The following is an 18628-nucleotide window of genomic DNA, read 5'->3' as shown; positions in this document are numbered from 1 at the left end:
TGCTGCCTCCCTGCCTCTTGTGCCCTCCTCACTGGCAGAGCATGGGAAACTGAAAAGTCCTTGGCTTTGGGTAATTGCTGCTCAGCAACAATGATCATGTCAATGTTTTGTCAACGTTAGTCACATAAATCCAAAACACAGCACAGCACCAGCTTCTAAGAAGAAAATTAACTCTACTTCAGACAAAACCGGGACACTAGGATAGTTAATTATCTCTCTAATGTACTGTATTATGATAGAATGCATTTGCCACATTTGTGGATTCATGACTTCACTGTGATAGGAAATGTAGAAAGCATCAAAAAATGTTTCTACTTACAAGGTAAAACAGCTAGACATAGCCATGACATACAACTAAATGAAGAACAATAAACAGTAAACCAGGTATTTTTAAATTGTTATAATTTATAAGAAATTATATAAATAGAAATATGTCATTAAAGACAGAAAAATGTTTGTTTATTTGACTATTCATCTGCCTTTCATTGTGAAAATTTAGTTCAGGGGTAATGAATCAATAGTACATGCCTTAAATTTCATGCTGATACACGTACATAAAAAAGTGCTTTGTTTTTGCAAGAACACATCTGCAGAGTGCCATTATTCAAAGATCCTTCTTTACTTTTTTTCTGAGAAAAAAATATCTTGTAATATCTGAGAAAGGTTCTGAATATGCTAGTTTAAATATAAGTACAGTATCTTGTGTCCTTTCCCTGTTTTTCACACTTTCAGAGAGGAATCTTTAAACATTCTCCTGAGTTCCTTGTCACCTTTTGTCAGCATTCCCTGAAAAAATCTGTGCATGGACCCCCCTTTCCTTAAAACACTTTAATGGCTCCGCAGATGTACACTGAGAGAGGGCTGTTGTCATGCAGGCTTGGACTTCTTCATTGTTTTTCTATGCTCTCTCTATTTCTGTTTTTGCACAGTAACTTCTCTGAGAAAGAAAAATAACTTTTTTCACATCTTGTCAGTCTGATGATCCATGAAGAATTAAAACCTTTCTGGTAATAAATAATAACAGCAGCAATGATAAAAAGCATGATACATTCTAAAGTGTTTGAGTGTTACTCTTATTTTATCACCTAAAATTCATACGGTAATGTGATTTTTGAAAGTTCAAGATGTATACTTCTCCCATTATCACTGGTGAGATGATGTTTCTGTAATGGTAAAAATCTTTTTTCCCAAACTTCCTTTCACACTTTTTCTAATGAATAATTTCATTATTAAAAGTTACACTTGGGTCAAATGAGTGACCCTACTAATACAGCTCTATTTCCTTAATCTGGTATTCCTACAAAAAAGTGTATGTCAACATAAAATAATCTATTAATTTTCTTGGACTGTTGGATATTCTGGGTATTGTGTTTATTCATTCAGTGTAAAACTTTCCTATACAATCACACATTATATCTTTTCAATACCCACCCTTCATTCTTCTATAGCTTGTGGCTTATTAAACAGAACATTTATATTTTCCATTGTTTAGGGTGTACAGTCAAACCATGTTTTTGATTTAGGTTATAATGGGATTTTGAAAAACATGTTTTGATGGAATTCTTTTCCCTGTAAATCTTACCTTTTTAAAGGAGCTACAATTCCAGCTCAAGGTCTATTTCTTAGTCCTGTCTTTCAAATCCAAGGAGAGGAAAGCTACCCTCTCTTTGTGACAACGCAATAAATAAGTTTGTCCTTGGCCTGACAGAAGAATCTCTCCTTGTGTAGAGCTATTTTTACCTTATTGGAAAGAATATTGCCTGCTTTATACTTGTCTGGGTATCTTCAGGATATGTCTTTAAACATTTTAATACATATCATATTATGTCCATTTTAAACTGCATAATAAATTTGCATATAAAACAGTTTAAGCCTACATAACCGAGCTGGCAGAGGACATTGTTCTGCACCAATCTAATTTCTACTTTAAAGCTAAATTGACTGGTTTAAGTCGCTGATAATGAAGTACCGAGACTTTTACAGTTTCCATGGTAGGTTACCAAGCAATAATTGGCTACAATAAAAACAAGATCTGTTTTTCATCTTTAATTTGATCCTAATTTCATAGCAGTTACCCCTTGACTGTTGACTGGGTCACAAAAACCTGTTGCCCCCATTAGCTGCAGTAAGCTGATGAGCAGAATGTATCAATGATCCCTCCTGCACATACCTAAAATGCAGACTGCAGTGAAGGTGACTTGGAAGGCCATTAAATGCTAAAAACTGATCCAACTTTTGTAAAAGTCCTTCTGTCAATGGCAGAACTTCCCCACTTTTATTTAAATTGTTAGACCTTCAAAGGTTTTTGGTTGCTTTGTCTGCCTTGAGGTTTTCCTCATTTACTTCTCTTTAACTCCTTTCACTTTCTGTGGAAGTGTTTCCTTTTCTACTGAGTCATGTTAAAACTGATAGCCTTGTGGTGGTGTCATTGTTCCACAACGCATATCAATACATAGGTGTATGTGCTGAGAGAAACCCATGCTTTAGCTCGTTTCCAAAAAATGGGAATAGTCACTGTGGAGAAAGGAGCACTACCTGGCAGCTCCTTTGGATCAGATATATAAATGGTGTTCCAGAGGTCATAACTTCTCTCAAAGACCAAATACTACACTGAGCTAATGTAAATACACTTGCAGTGTAAATCTGACATCCAGAAAGTACTACACCAAACCCATTGGATTTAATGTCCAGTAGCTCTGGAATTTTTTACTATTTCCCCTTTACAGTGGAGACCACTCCTGTCTCACAGGTTGTACACTAGTGACACTATATAATGTTTTTAACTGAATAATTTCTCAGCAGTGAAGGAAATTTGGTTACTCCTGCCACATGCCCTCCATCTGAATGTGTGGTTTGCATAGATATTGTCAATAGTAAGTTACACTAGACATGGTGGCTGGCACTTAAATACATTTTTTCAAAGTGTTCAGTGCTGTTTCTCACGTTAAAAAGTATGGGAGTTATGTAGCTGAACCTCAGTAAAAGCTTTGAAAATAACATAGTGTATGTTACCATCTTTGCCACTAGCACTGAGATATGAGTAAATTAATCTTTCAGAGCACAAGATGAACACCTATGGAGCACGAGAAGGCATTTTCTAATCAATCAGCCATAGACATCATAATAAGATGAAGGACAGACTCATTCTGTGTGGGGCATTCTGACATGTCACACGTGTTACAGGTTTATACTGCACCAAGAATAGTGAACCAAAGGCTGAGAGGTTACAGTTCTCACCTCTAAAGCTGGGTTCTGTCCACTGTTTCTTTTATTATCTATCTCTTTAGAGTTTTAAAGTGAAATGAAGGTGTTTGTACAAATTTTCTGTAGCTGCTTTTTTTTTTTCCAGTGTGGATAGATATGAAATGGCTGAGATTTACAAGAAAGTAATTAAATTTTCCATTAATTTGATTTTTCCTTATTGTGTTTATTACTTTAATGTGGGGGAACTGCAAGCATGATCCTTCGCCTTTCCTTCCTTTTAAGCTTCTCTACATTTATTTGTTTTAGAGCTAAATCCCTTCTTTTGTACCTGCTAATCCTTTTTCTGTCATATGCTAACAAGAAATTCAGTTCAGAACCAATAGATAGCCAAAAAAGCTGAAATTCAAAGTTCTTTGATACTCTCCTCCTTTAGTTTGAAAATAATTGTTTTGAACAGATAGAAACTTGAGTCATATATAATACTTTGATTTTAAAATAAGAAAGAATATTTTTGATTTTCATTTGGTGAAAAAAAAGTATATTTTTCCATCCCAATGCACATTCAAAGCAGGAAATGGATGAAAATATATTTAAAGGTTGCTACAACTAATAGGGAAATAACTTTTTTTTTTTTCCAAATCCTCCTTTAATGTTTCTTGAAGCTTCTGTATCCTTTTCAAAGATCTCTTGTTGCTGCTCTCTTCACCTTGATCCACATCAGATGGAAAATTCTCTAGAAAACCCCTGACAGAACAGAGGTTTTAAACACCAGCACTGACTCTAAAGAATAGGTGAAGACATTAACAGTCTGATGGCAGAACTGAACTCTCATATCTCTTTACTACAGATATAAACACTAGACCATTTTTAATCACAACAAATATGAATCCATGTTGAGTGTTCTGTGTGGTAAATGGAATAATAGGATCTTCTTGTTGAGAGGCTTTAAATAATCACAATGAACTGTTCATAGCAGTGCCCTGCAACTTTATTCAAAATTTTTGTTCCAATACTGAAATGCTTCTTATTGCCCTGATGGAGAGAAACTTTTGGAGGGAAAACACATTTACTCATACTGGTTTGGACTTATAGCATCAGAGAAATCAGAAGAAAATTATTTGAAAGAGTAATTGTGCTATAGAGTAACAATGTTCTATAGTTTTAGAACCAATGTGCTGATTTTCCTTTCTGTCATCACCATGTCCTGTGTGCAATGTCCAAGTGGGGTCTGCAACATCATCAGTCTGGATGTTAGTTGAAGTATTCCCTCCAGTTGTATTTCTTCCATTTCACTGTGTATGAATCCCTTCTACCAAGGGAGAAAATCAAGCAGGATATAGTAAAAGGAAATAAAAGCACTATCATATGTATTTGTAAATGAAATATATGTATATGTGTGTCTGTGTGTGTGCGTGCGTGCGTGTGTGTGTGTGTGTGTGTGTGTGTGTGTGTGTGTGTATGTAGTCTGCTGCTTTTTCTTTTCATACTGTATGCAAGTGCACTAAAAAAGGAAAAAAGTGCTGATGTAACATGGAATTTTTGTAAGGGAAATAGATTTATTTTTCAGGCTCTTCTATTAGAGATCAAGGCATGAAAAAAGGAACAACCAACTTTAAAAGAAGAAATAAAATGAAAATTACGGCAGCCAAAAAATTTAAAATCTTTGGTATGTAACCAAAATGTTCTGTTCTTTTGATAGATCTGGGGAATTTTAGCGGTCGGACAAGAAGTGCTGTATCTGTACGTGAAGGCCAAGGAGTTGTTCTGATGTGCTCCCCTCCACTTCATTCTCCAGGTACAGTAGGCTGCAGCCTGTATTCATGCTCCTCCTTTACAGTTTCCTCATTATTGGGTGCCCAGGAGTTTAGATACAGTATGTATTTGATTGTGGAACTTCAAAGATGAGATATCCACCATCCTTCTGACAGTTTTTGGAGTACCAAAGGACTAATTTAGGCTCACATATTGCAAATGCCAGTGAATAGCAGCAAAGTTTCTGCTAGAAGATTGTCTAATTCCTAGTACAGAACTTGAATGTAACAATAGTCTCCATGCCATCAACAGTGAATATGGCTGCCTTGAGGTCACAAAAGATTGCTTATAGTGTTTAGAAGCCTTCAGAAATTGCTCCAAATTCCTATGTCATGGTACTTATGTTGAATACAAATTTTATCTCCTTTTCAGTAGTAGAGACATGATTTAGTTACTTCCTTTCCTGTATAACTTAGTTTCATAAAACTGCTTCATTGCTAAAAGTCAGAATTACCATAAATTCTATGAAATGCCTGTGGATTCCCAAATGAAAACATAGGAATTCCAGAGAGGTTACTTTTTTGCTTTTCAAATTGACGCTTCTGCAAAAACCTGTAGACAGCTGGGTACATGCTTATATTTCCGTGCCATACAACACCTGGAGACAGCATGCTAGACAGAATAACTTGGTTTTTGGCAGATATATATAGCAGATATAGTGGTATAGCCTATCCTTTTCTTCTCTGGGAAATGAGGTCTGTACTGAGGGGATTTTTCTACTCCAAATTTTAGGCCTGAAGGAAAGCAACATTGCAGATGGAAAATCTGCAGAAAATAAAGTCTTCTCTGAGTTTCTGCTAGAGAAATGTGTTCAGTATCTATTTATACTGCAAGGATTGTTATAACTGTATTACAGTTATCAATGCTATCTCTCTGCTTTTCTCTCTTCTGAGCAAATTCTCTTGTGGTTGCCTCTACAATCTCCTTCTGAGTTTGACACTGCAGTCTATATGATGAAATTGAGTACATGATGTTAAGGCTTGATAGTGATAAGTAAACTGAGAAGGAAAAGATGTAGACAGAAAAAGTGAGTGGTGGTTTCAGCAGTGCAGCTGAATTTCATTTCCCCAAACAAGCTGAGATTGAAAAGATAGATGGACATTAATCAAGAGTAAAACTGTCATACACCTTTTAACAGCTGCCATTCCACAAAATGCACCTTTATATATCATCAAAATATTTAGAATTGTTTTCCTGAAATTATGCTTCTGCGTTTTATTTAGTCAGATTTTAACACTACTGTTACACAGATATTGCCTTTGATGGTGAAAACCAATATCCTTCGTTTTCATTACTGGGACAGCAAAACCCCTGCTGTGCAAACTACAGTGCTCAGAAACAGCATTCAGTCATTTTAATTTATATTGTTTGAGTACCAGTAGGCTATGCCAACAGGAAAATTACTTCCAGAAAAATATTTTTATCCTCTGTTGGCATAATTTTTTCACCATTGCTAAGCCAGAAAAGGTTCTACAGAGTAATGAAGTAATCTACAAAAGCTGAAAAATAGAGCTGATATGCACATGTAAACATAAGATACTATCAATGGGAAGGGGACTTGGCCTCCCTTCCTTTTGTTCATTACATAATGCAAGTAATTCAGTTCTTCATCCAAAGGGCTGTCAAACCCTGGGACAGGCTGCTCAGGGAAGTGGTAGAGTCACAATTCCTGGAGGTATTTGAAAAGTGTGTGGATGTGGCTATTAAGGACATGGATTATTGTGGAACTAGTGCTGGTTTACTGCTTGGACTTAATGATATTAGAGGTATTTTCCAACCTAAAGAAATCTGTGATTCTATCACAGGAAATTTGCTTTAGCTTCTTCTTTGCAAAGTACTGAGGACCAGTAAGTTCTTGTGGTACAGCAGGGACCGCTTCAGATATTTGTCTCTGCCTGGTCACGCGTAGGATGGCCCTGGGACAGCCCGGGCTTCAAAGGACGACTCTGGACTCTTCAGATTTTCAGTCTTCGAATTGTTTATTATTTCTTATCTATGAAATTTTCTCCCAGCCCGACAGAGGTCTGACCAGCAAGGCAGCGAAGGGCACTCTGACCTCCCACTGGAAGGTCGTCTATTTTTATTCTAAAAGCTACATCCATCATATTTACCTTTATTTCCCAATACCTTTCACCCATATTAGCAAGTGCACCTTCACCAAGGACCAATCCCAAAGTGCCAACATCACCACAGAAAATGGATGACAAGAAGAAGAAACAAGAAGGGAAAGACATGCCCTGATCCCTCCATCTTGTCTCCATAACCCCCCTCTACCAAAATCCTAAAATCTATATTTCCACCCTGTAAATACTTTATTCTTACACCATTCATCCCCAAGTGACGCTCATGTCCTCAAACAGGTGGCACATCCCTTGCAGGGTCAAAATCCAACCACCAGGGGCTTCTGGCAACATTCCAGGATTTCCAAGCCCCCCAAGGGTTGTCTCGATAGCTCCGGACATCCAGAGTGATGTGCTGAGTTCCCACACAGCAGTGGGACTGTGAGTGGTACTATTACAATGGCTGGAGTCCTCCTGGAAGGGGGAGAGCTATCTCTACAGGCCTGGTGGTGTTTCAAAAATAAATCATTTTACAAACCACTGGCAATAAAATACAAGACATTAATGAAAGTTGACTGCCAGATCAGAGTCCATTTGTAAAAAATAATTCTGGACAAAACTTGAAATTCCAGAGTGAAGTGTATGAATTTAATTGTGAAATTAACAGCAAATATGAAATGTCCAGGTAAAAAGGTCTTTTGCCAAGCAGAGGTACTTTAAGTATTTGTGTGCAGGAACATCTAAAATTTGTTTAAGCATCCCATTTTTCAATACTCCATTTTAGTTTTTGTGACTGATTTGCAAAGATGGTATTATCTTCTAAATAGCCCTAAGAAAATTTTGAACAATGAAATCACTCAGGAGACAAACTTTGAAGTGGATCCTAAGATGTTATAGTGGATACATCTAATCTAAAGACTATTCAGAGCATGTTTGCGATGTGTGAACATCTCAAATTAACAAGACCATGAGTTATGGGAGTGTTTTAGATGATAGAGAATTTTTTGTGGATGAACACTGCAAGCTTTGCAATATTGATTTGTTCACATTGATTAGCACCTTTAGAAATAATTTTCAATTACTTATCACAGGAGATAAATCCATGATACAATATCAAGCCTAATAATTCTCCACAACCCCATAAGCAATTTGTCCTTCAACAGAATCCCATTCCTCAATCTCTCCAGTCAATAACTGCATATGAGCTTGCCCAGGAACTTCAACTTGAGCCCTTTTAGACACTGTGGGAAAAGAAAGACGACACAGCGAAAGAACACTGTATTGAGAGAGATATAGTTTTATTAACATGTTTTCAAATGGAAGATAAAGTAAATACTTTTGATTAAATAGTACCTACATTCTATTCTTACAGAATACAATTTTGGAAAAAAGTCTGAAAGCCTTTACAAAGCTCACTGACTGAAAAAAATACTACCTTAATTTCTTTTGACAAGATTTTAATCAGAGAGGCAGTTTCATAGACTTGATTTCTGTTTATTTATTCTGTGATATATTATCAAGAGGTAATGCATTAGACATGCAAACACACACAAACTTGTGACGTATTTATATTATTCATATAGGCTTTCATTAGATTGTTGTCCAAATATTTTACAGGGAAAACAAGGGGGAATGTGGGGTGGCAAGCACACCTGAAATAGTTTCTAAATGCTGCCATGCAGATTCAGATGAGAGAATTATCTCTTTAGTTTAATAAATAAGTTTTTTGTCATCTTTGCTGAGTAATAGCAAGGCAACAGAGACTATGGGAGATTTTTTGGAGAGACATTATCCACTCCTTCAAAATGGGGAAGGAAAATACTTTCAATGATAAGATTTTTCTGCCAATTCTTTATGTCAAACAGCCACCAAGAGATTGTCACCTCCTGCTTTTCCTGGACCATTGCTCATAAAAAATGCTGCCTCTTGCTTCCTTGGGAGTGCTGTGTCATTTTGATGTGCCTACTCCAGAAGCTTTCCCACTAGCGTATTTTTTGTTTCTAATCCTTAACTTCTCCCCTGTGAAATACATTAAATGTGGATAACTTGATCATTCATAAACATAACAATTTCTCTTTTATTTTTCTTCCATAAACACAATATCTGATTCTTCCCAATTATTTCTTTTCTCCAAGAGGCGTTTCCCAGTCAGTTAACTCTTAGTTGTCCTTGCTAAGCAAGAGTTACATTAATTACTGACTGCTTAAATAACAAGCTTTGTTTGATGTTTCTGATTTAAAATGCCTCTACTGCTTTCTTTTCATAAACAGGATTATGGTTTTTCATTGTGGTATTCTAAATGATGTAAATATAGGGTTTTATTCAGCCATTTAATCATCTTAATTACAAGGTTTACCATAGCAAGATTAAAAATGAATGGAAGTTTTCATCCAGATTTACATGTTTCCCTCAGAATTAATACTTTCAGCTGAGCTTTTTAAGGCTTTTATTCAAGGCTTTCAGTATGAGCTTAATGGAGAATGACGATTCCCATTGTTAGAATGAGTAGAGCTCTGATGCACACAGGGGAAGGCAGATGTGAGCTCCATCCTGCCTCAGAGGGATGCTGCCGTCTGGAGGGAGCTCTGCTACATAATCTATCTGCAGCATGTGACATCTGTACAGATGCTAAACTCTTAACTTTTTTTTTTAATCTCTTTCTAAGGGGTAAAGCTGATCTTACAAAGTTTGGAACTGTGCTGTAAGCTGCATCTTTTATACCTCTCCTTCACTGTTATAAAACTGTACTTTTCATGAGAAAACTTTCATCAAAGGTGATTAATGCCAGTGCCATGGGGATCACAGACATCCTTGTCTGGATGTCTGCATACTGTGCTGCTAAACAGGCAAGCTGCTAAAAAATTCCTGCCACTGTGCACTAGAAACTTTTGTCTTGTTTTTCTGTTACCTGCACAGTTTTCTTGGTCCTCATATGGGAGAAACTCACACAAAATAGTTTCTTTAAGTCATTCTAAGCTCCTATATATGTGTACTTCAGACATAGTCAGACATCCACCTTGGAAGTAAACACAAACCTATCACTTCTTACTGTTCAGGGTCTGCTAAAGGAACATGAAAGCTGCATTTGCATTAAATCTGCAGTTTTGGATTGCAGTTTCTCTACTAGTTGGAAATCAAGTCCTTCTGAAGTCAAACATAGCCTTAGAAGTCCTCTGTTTTGAACGCTGCACAAATTATATATAAAAATAATAAGACAGACTGTAAATCAAATCACCTCATTCAGGTAGAGAATGGTTAGTAAATTTCTCCAGGCAAATTAGTTATGATAACAAGATGGTTATATTTGGGCTGGACTGCTCTTAGTGTGCTCATTACCTTGTTTACAGGCAACTGGCTCAGGTAGCTACATGCAGGACATAGCAAATTCTGTTCTGAAGGGGTCCATGCACCCTCTGGATCTCAATTTACTAAGCTGATTTTGGGAATACAATTCTCAGATGTCTGTCTATATGTAGCTGAGGGTCACAAGGTTTTTTTAAGGTTGTGTTGTTTTTTTAAAATTAAGTCCCAGGATCCAGGCACCCAACAGTGGCATTTCAATCCACAACATCAGAAAACTTCTGTCCTAAATCTAGCCATTACCAGTTTCTTCAAAATCACAGGAAGCCTTCAATATCTTAGATTTATGATGCCCCAGCCCTCTCTAGGTATGAGTGGATGCACTTCATCACATTAACCTGTCAGTAGAGGTGAGATTTCTTCCTGATCATGGCTTATACTGTATTAAACAATATTATGTATTAAGCAGTAAAGTAACATCCAGATTCTTTTCTATTATATGGTTGATTTTTCTTTTTTCCAAATCTGAATTTTCAAATTAGCTTTAGCATAAAAAGCTAAATATTTTCCTTCCAGGAGAGGCTAGTATGCTGGTGAAAGTGTTATCTCTCCTTTTGCCTTGACACCAAGGCAGAATTGCTTTTCTGACACCTATCAAAGCACTGGAAACTCACAGTTTGCCAAAACAGCTGGACAGGGCATGCCTCTAACCATGACTCTCCCATAAGCTAAACAGAGCTTATTAATCACTCAGTACCTTCTCTTAGTTTGTAGAGGTCAATAAGTATGAACCTGGTGTTGGTAAGTTGAACATTTCACATTCACTGTAAATAATTATCATCTCTTCCTAACTACTAAAATTGCTGAGAAGGTAAAACTGTCCAATGCTCCAGTATACTTTCCCTTCTACTAACAAAAATGAGGTTGAGAGGAACACTGATGTTTGAGGATTGGGGGTTTTTGTTGTGGTTGTTGTTGTATTTTCTCCTTAAAAGTTTATATTCTTGTTAAAATGGAAGCCAAATCCTAGTCTCCTAGACTTCTCCAGCTGTTGACCTGCACTAAGGGATCTATATGGATCCTATAGAGTACACTGTATTATACAAATATACACTATAGAATACTCAGTTCTGTTTTGTTTTTCTCATAATTGCATGCCATAATTTGTTCTTCACTTGTTTTGATTCCTAGTAGGAGCCTGAAGTTGGGAATCAGAAAAAGGCTGCTTAAGTAACAACAGTAGAAAATGATTGCTTATTGTACAGGATGGAAACATTTATGTAATAAACACTTATTATGTCACATATAAAATACAAGATGACAAGTTTCTCATCTCTACTTTGCATGTCTATAACTTATAAATTATCCAGACAGAATGTTTTAAAACCTCTGTTTGAGAGTTCTGTGTACCAGAGTTAGATCGTGAGTCGAAGGGTTCCTGCATTTCCCTATTAGATTTTATCACAGTTTTGTGATGATTTGTCCTCTATGGATAACTTGAATAAACCTTAAATTTTGCTTTTCAGTAATGGGAGAATAAAAAGCATTAGAGGACAGGTTCAGAGTATCTTAACATTTATTTTCCTGTCCTAATTCTGCGTTAACTTCATAGGGTTATCTTATCTCTTCACACATCACATATTTGCTTGGAAGAATCATACAGGTGTTTCACTCTTGCATCATCCACTTTGTCACTTTTACTAGACTGCTTTTGAAGCTTTAATGTCTTATAATGATAATTCACATGGGTGTTATCCTTAAATAGAATGTCCATGGCCCCTGACATTGCTCAACATAGGAATCTGTGTTCTTTATTTGTGCACCTGATTGATGACCATGCCTGTAGATTTCATTATGGAATGAAAAAATGCAATTAACTTTTTTTCGTCTATGGTCTTTTCATTACTCAATACATGACCAGTAATTTTGCTGCTGACTTCCCTGAAGCACATTTTAAGGTTTCCTTCCTCAGTCTTGTTAAAGGCATTCATCTGAGGATATGAAATTTAAGAGTTTGGGGATTATAAAATTTTTTGTAGGGCAGCATTTTAACAAGCTGTATTTGCCAGAGTGGAGTTACTCCCAGTCTGTTGGTGATGTGTTGTTATTAGATTTTAATTGCATTTTAATGATTGCACGTGCCCCAAATTCTAGACAATGTCTGTATAGTAGGTGTATGGATAAATAAGTCTAGATTTTCTCTCATTTTTTGTTTGGTTGGGTTTCTTGTGTTGTTTTTGTTGGAGTTTTGGTGAGTTTTTCTGAGTTTGGGATTTTTTTTTTTTTTTTGTTGGTTGGTTGGTTGGTTTGTTGGCATTTTTGTAATTTGAAATGTCCCTACACCCACTGGATCACTCACAGGAGCTGTTTGTCCCCTCAGGGACTATGAAAATGTAGTGAGAAGAAGATGGTTGACCTTGCCCAATTAAGGCAGCACACAACAATGGATGATGGGGGCAGCCCTGACAGGGCTCTGCTTAAGGGATGTGTGCTGTAGTTTCACAGTCACAGTATTGTCTACATATATTACCCCAGCTGACAGCTCAGGAGAAACAAAGTGAAAGGAGATACCAAGAAAAGAGGGAGGAAGCATGAGACATTAATTAATTTTAAAAATATGTGGAGTGAGTTGGCCCTCAGGCTCATGCACTGTTGCCTCTCAGGCACCAGCTGTACATGACTATTTGTCTACAGCCTGACAAATAAGACAATGATGAAAAGTTTCTGTAGTGAGCAAGATCCTCTTCCCTCAAGACAAGTTACTAGCCAGTTACTGATATGTCCCAACCAATTAGGCATAACTAGCAGAAACCTCTTAGTTTAGGGGTTAAACCAGACAGCATTGGCCTGCCAGGTTTAACAGAAATGGATGCTCAGGGTATCGAATCCACTTTTCCTCAGCTTGTGTTGGAAAGTCCCAACTAAAGTGTTGCACAAATGCTTTCTGTGGCAATGGCTACACAATTTGTAAAACAGCAGCAGCCCAAGGTTCACAGATTTAAGACTGATGTCACACACAGCAGTTACCATCTCAGAGGTGCAGGGCTCCCCCAGACCTGACCCATTCCTAGTAACCTTCCCATCAGAACCCATTCACTCTTTATATGCAATGTTTTACTAAGCTGATGCCTGGAAAAATACCATTTCACTAACATGTCAACTAGCTAAATATCAGAAGGCCCATTTTGTTCAAGTTAGAAAATTCCTAATTAATCCTAATTACCTCTCCCTATCACAGAAAAGAATAGAGTGAGAATGCACTCATTAATCTGTGCAACTAAGGAGAAGAAGCCAGAAATACAATGCTGGTCAGACAGCTGAAACAAGAGGAAACAGAGAAAGAAATGAGAAAAACCAGGATGAAAACTAGGGAGTTTTCAGAAAATGCAGTTCTCCCCACACTAGGCATAATTAGCTGAATTCAATGGTGATTCTGGTAGAGATGACTACTGCAAATGTTAGGAGACCAGTTTGGATTCAGAGGCAGAAGGCTTTGGACAGAGCTGATCTGAGTTCTGCCAGATCTTATTAACAAGTTTCTCTACATAATAAAGTCATTTATTTTTTATTTTTTAAGTATGAAAGTGAACTTACAACCATTTGAGGTGATTCAAAGCTTAATGAGACATAGATTTTCATAAAGCCCAATTTAATCAGTTCAGGAAGATTGTTCCAAATAAATTAAGTGGTTAGAATGGTTGGGATATCTCGTTTGCATTTTTCTTTTTCAAATGGAAAACTAGAAATTGTTTAGAAATGCATATATATATACATATATGGATGTATTATGGGTTTTTTTCCTATACTATAAAATTATGAGTGGCATGAAGGCAGCTGTAATTTAACATTAAATATGTTAAAGGCAATTGCTTAGATTTTTCAAGGAGAAAATGACTGGATAGGTATAAGCATAATAATGTAAGAGTGCAGACAGCAATCTGATTATAGCCAGATCTGAATCACTGTACAGCAGCACATGTACATTCTCTATCTTCTAAAAACAAATTTTGTTTTCCAGACCAGTAATAGTAAAAAGGTGACTTTTTATGACCAAAATGCCATCTTTTTAACAATTCAATAATTAATGTCACTCTTAATTCTGATAATTTGATTACCCATTCTATCTCCCATGTTCTTATGCTCTGTTTCAATACTGTTAAAATCATTGTGATGACTTCTTTAGCCAGTTGATACACTTCCTGTTGTTTTGATGCTACTGCCCCAGAGTGGAACACCTGCAACAAGAAAATTTTACTTAATTTAAAAGTTTATTGAAGCATTAATTTCCATGCTATTTTTCAAAAAGTGAGAAAATGTGCTATAGGAGACTGCAGGGATAAAAATTCAGGAGTAGGAAGAGAGAATGAAAAGAAGGATATAGGTAATACTGATAAAGTATTTGACAGCTTGGCTTTTCCTGCAGAACCACAAAGTCTTTAGGAGTTTAGCAAGCTAGTTTCAATCCTGAAGAGTCTATTCTCACCTCTCTCAAATGTGAGAAGAAAGAAGCAATACCTATTTTCCAGAGGATAACAGTGGATGATCTATAAAGAAAACATCAAAGAAAGACTAAAATTGCACTGATTTACAATCCATATCTTGTGATTTTATAAGATCCAGATCTTTTGTGGCCAAGAATCAGAAGGGAAACTTTCCAAATGATATTGAAATTGATAACAAAAATGACAGTTTTAAAATTAAACCTTTCAGGTGAACAAAATATGCTTATGTGCACACAGAGGATTGAATTTTCCCAACTTTTGTAAGTTTAACTAATTAGTATATCTGGACAGTACATCCAAAGGGAGAAGGGTTGTTAACCCACCCTTGGACCTGCTCCATTGGAGTTCTTAGGCCTGTATCTTGTAATGTCTCCCAACTTCTGGTGCAAAGCAGTATGTTCTTGTTAGAAATTGCTCCCCTTGAAAAGAAAACCAAACAGAATTTCAAGAGTGTGGCATAATATGTGAGAAAGGATAACTCCCATTCTAAAGTGTCAGAAAGTGCTACAAGCTATATAGCTATATATTAAAAATCTACAAAGCTACAAGTATATGAGAAAGCTAAAAATCTTCAGGCATCATGTCACAATTCTTTCCTACTCCTAAATGAAAATGGATTTGGAAAACAGAATAAGACTTCTGAAAATAACGTACATAGTCAGCAGAAAAGAGTGACAGACTGCCTGCTGTTTGCATTATTTTATTAATGATATTTCCTTTAGAATAAACAAAAAGAATAGGAGAGTTGGACAAATACCTTCTTCCATTTGATACCTATGTGCAATGGGACACATCATACCTATTTAAAATGTTTCACTTTGCTATTGCTGAGGGTTTGAGGAGGGAATACATAATCCTGTGAGAGTGGTCTAGGCTAAAAATAAGACAATAGAAGGCTACATATTATGTCTCAACAACAATTATGTGACAAGTAGAAGATGGGTGGAAGCAGTTCACTGGGTTTCCAGCAGTGCAGAACAGTGTGCAGAGGGATGCAACCGAGTAATGTCTGTATGTAGAAACAGGTAGGAGTTGCATTCTCAACACTGTTAGACTTTAAATGATTTATTGTTGCTGACGTTATTTGTGGTGATTTATTTGTACAACATGGTTGAACAGCAATATCAGCATTCTGGGGCAATTTGCTAATGTGACATGTTTCTTCCTCTTTGTCTGCACTTTATTTTTTAATTAAGGCGGAAAAAAATCATCTGTCACCATCATTCTTAGTATGTAAAAAATTTCTTTTGAACTATAAAATTGGTTTTATGCTATTCTCTGAGGCATATGTTCCCCAATTCCATTATGTTCAGAAAAATGTAATTGCCAATACATTCCTTGGTACATTTAAGACTAGAAAATACATCAAGAAGGAGCTGAGCACTAGACCTTTAACATCTGGGGGATTATGAAATTTATACTGTTACTTTGTTTGAGTTTTTTACATATTTGACAATCATATTCAGAGGGAGTATGAGAGAATAACTGCCTGTCCCTGATGATCACCCACAAAAGTCCTAAGCATTCATTGGCTATAAAGTTTGGTGTGTGTCTTTTGGCATTTCTTTTAGATGTAAAAAGAAATGGTGAGAAGAGGAACAAACATTAGAAATTAAAATAACTATGTGTTAGTGGAGATATCAATTTGACTATGGCTTGATTCAGGGCTGCTGGAAAGTCACTTCCTTTTATTGCCTTAGGGTAAGAAATACTATAGGACCAAAGAAGCAGGCCTGAGAAAGATTCATCAATCATATTGTGTTATGCCCATGGTGGAATTCACCAAGCACTGACCTGCAAATAGACCCAGCAAAAGCCTTTATATTTATATTAAAACACTTAATATCAAGAGAATATAAAGCAGAGAGGCAGTGGGCTATGTCTTAAGTTCACTGTGTACAGTCATGCAAGGGTAACTCCACAGACTCCAAGAACCTACGTTTTGACAGTACAATTCCTATGACAACAACTACATGTATAGAATGGTGAATTCTGCTAAAAGAGTGGTTTGAAGTATAAACTAGAGCTCCACTTGCATTTTATTTCCATTTCTATACCCAGAAGCCTGAATTTAAATCTTGTTAAAGAAATCTTTCTGCTACTATTAATCCTTCCTGGCATTAGGAATCAAGGTGACTGAGGTGTAAAGGGACAAATTTAAATTGCTTCTTTCTTTTAAGAACAAGAAACTGAACTGAAACATATATATAAAGTCCTTGAGAGACTGATACTACTATAATTGAAGTACTAGTGAGCATTTGTAGCCAAATTACAGAATTTGCTTTTCAGAGTTTCTTCTGCTGAATAAGGAAAATTACACATTTTGCATCTCTTAGCTGAAAAAGAGTTAAGACAGAGCAATATTCTGTAAATTTGGATGATCATCATCCAAACATTACTTCTGTTTTACTGTTTTGAAAAATTTCCTATTTATGCCTTCAAAATGCACTATCTATTGGCATCATTGAAGTAGTCATAAAATGAAATTTCCATGAAAAGCAGTCGTCCCCTTGGGTGCGGGACTCTGGGTTCACTACAAGCCACAAAGCTCTGGAGTAGGATTTTTCATCATACTCACCACTGCATCAAACTTAGAGGAGAGCAGAGAGTGCTGCAGTAAGTATCACCAGTGTCATTCAATCATAGAGAAAATCAAGTGTCATAGCACGATCAGAGAACAAGAGAAACCTAAAGTGAGAATGGAAAAAAAAATTTTAAAAATACTTTAAATTCTGTCGAAGGTTTTGCCAGAGAAAATAATTTCCACACATATTCTACACAGTGATGTTTTCCTAGCATTAAACAACATATTCATTATTTTCCAGTGCCACACTTTTCATATGAATGCAACAGTTAGTTAAGCATTACCACAGAATCCTTGTTCATTCAAATTATTAAGAAACAATCAGCTTGTAGATTCAACACATTTCCATCATTAAGAAGTTTCTAATAATAACAAGCTATCTAAATCAGAGTTTGTCAGTGATGTTTTTTGCATTTTTGCCTTTGACAAATCTTTTATTTCCTATAGATCAGTGATTACAAATGCATAGGTTTCTTTTAATTGTTAAAATGGTCAGCAGCAGAGGACAAAGAATTCCACATCTGGTCCTCTTGATCATGCTGTGCAGTCAGCTTTTATTCCCTTCAATGCACAGTAAGTTAATTTTAGGTTTATTCTAATATTTTAGTCAATATGTTCTTTTACAAAGTATGAATTTGAATTCTGGACCCATTACAGAAACTTTGCTCTCTTGGTCAATACAAAGAATTATAAAAATGGGTTAGTTTGACTAGATACACTTTCTTCCAATACTGTTAATTATATCTCACCATTTAAATTAGATATTAATCAAATCTCATATCACCCACTGAACTATTTCATCTAAGATTGAAACAGATACATTTTTAATGATGTGTATCATCTTGATTACCCTTTCTAATGACAGACCAAATTTAGTTCTTCTCTTTGGAAATTACTAATCATAGAATCATTTAGATTGGAGAAGACCCTTTAAGATCATTGAATCCAGCAACCCTAAGTGCCATGGCTATATGTCTTCTAAATACCTGCAAGATTTGTGAATTCATCACTTCCCTAGAAAGCTTGTTCCAATGTTCCACAGCATTTTTGGTGAAGGATTTCTAATATCCAATTCAAATTTCCCCTGGCACACCCTGCGGCCGTTTCTTCTTATCATTTCAGCTTTTGCTTGAGGGAGGAGACTGACCCCCACCTGGCTGCAATCT

General features: G+C 36.2%; 1 protein-coding gene across 6 annotated transcripts in view; it reads left to right on the top strand.

Annotated features, from left to right (window-relative positions):
* Positions 1-18628, top strand: part of CNTN5 (contactin 5) — a 610938-nt gene that overhangs the window by 424696 nt on the left and 167614 nt on the right. For all 6 annotated transcript variants that reach the window (XM_058044080.1, XM_058044103.1, XM_058044112.1 and 3 more), the window contains one exon: positions 4904-4999. In XM_058044080.1, the coding sequence (XP_057900063.1) occupies positions 4904-4999 (96 nt within the window). The remainder of the gene's footprint in view (positions 1-4903; positions 5000-18628) is intronic.

This window comes from Melospiza georgiana, chromosome 2, assembly GCF_028018845.1.
Source record: "Melospiza georgiana isolate bMelGeo1 chromosome 2, bMelGeo1.pri, whole genome shotgun sequence".
Classification (NCBI taxonomy): Eukaryota; Metazoa; Chordata; class Aves; order Passeriformes; family Passerellidae; genus Melospiza; species Melospiza georgiana.
This window is presented reverse-complemented; position numbering and strand designations above follow the sequence as displayed.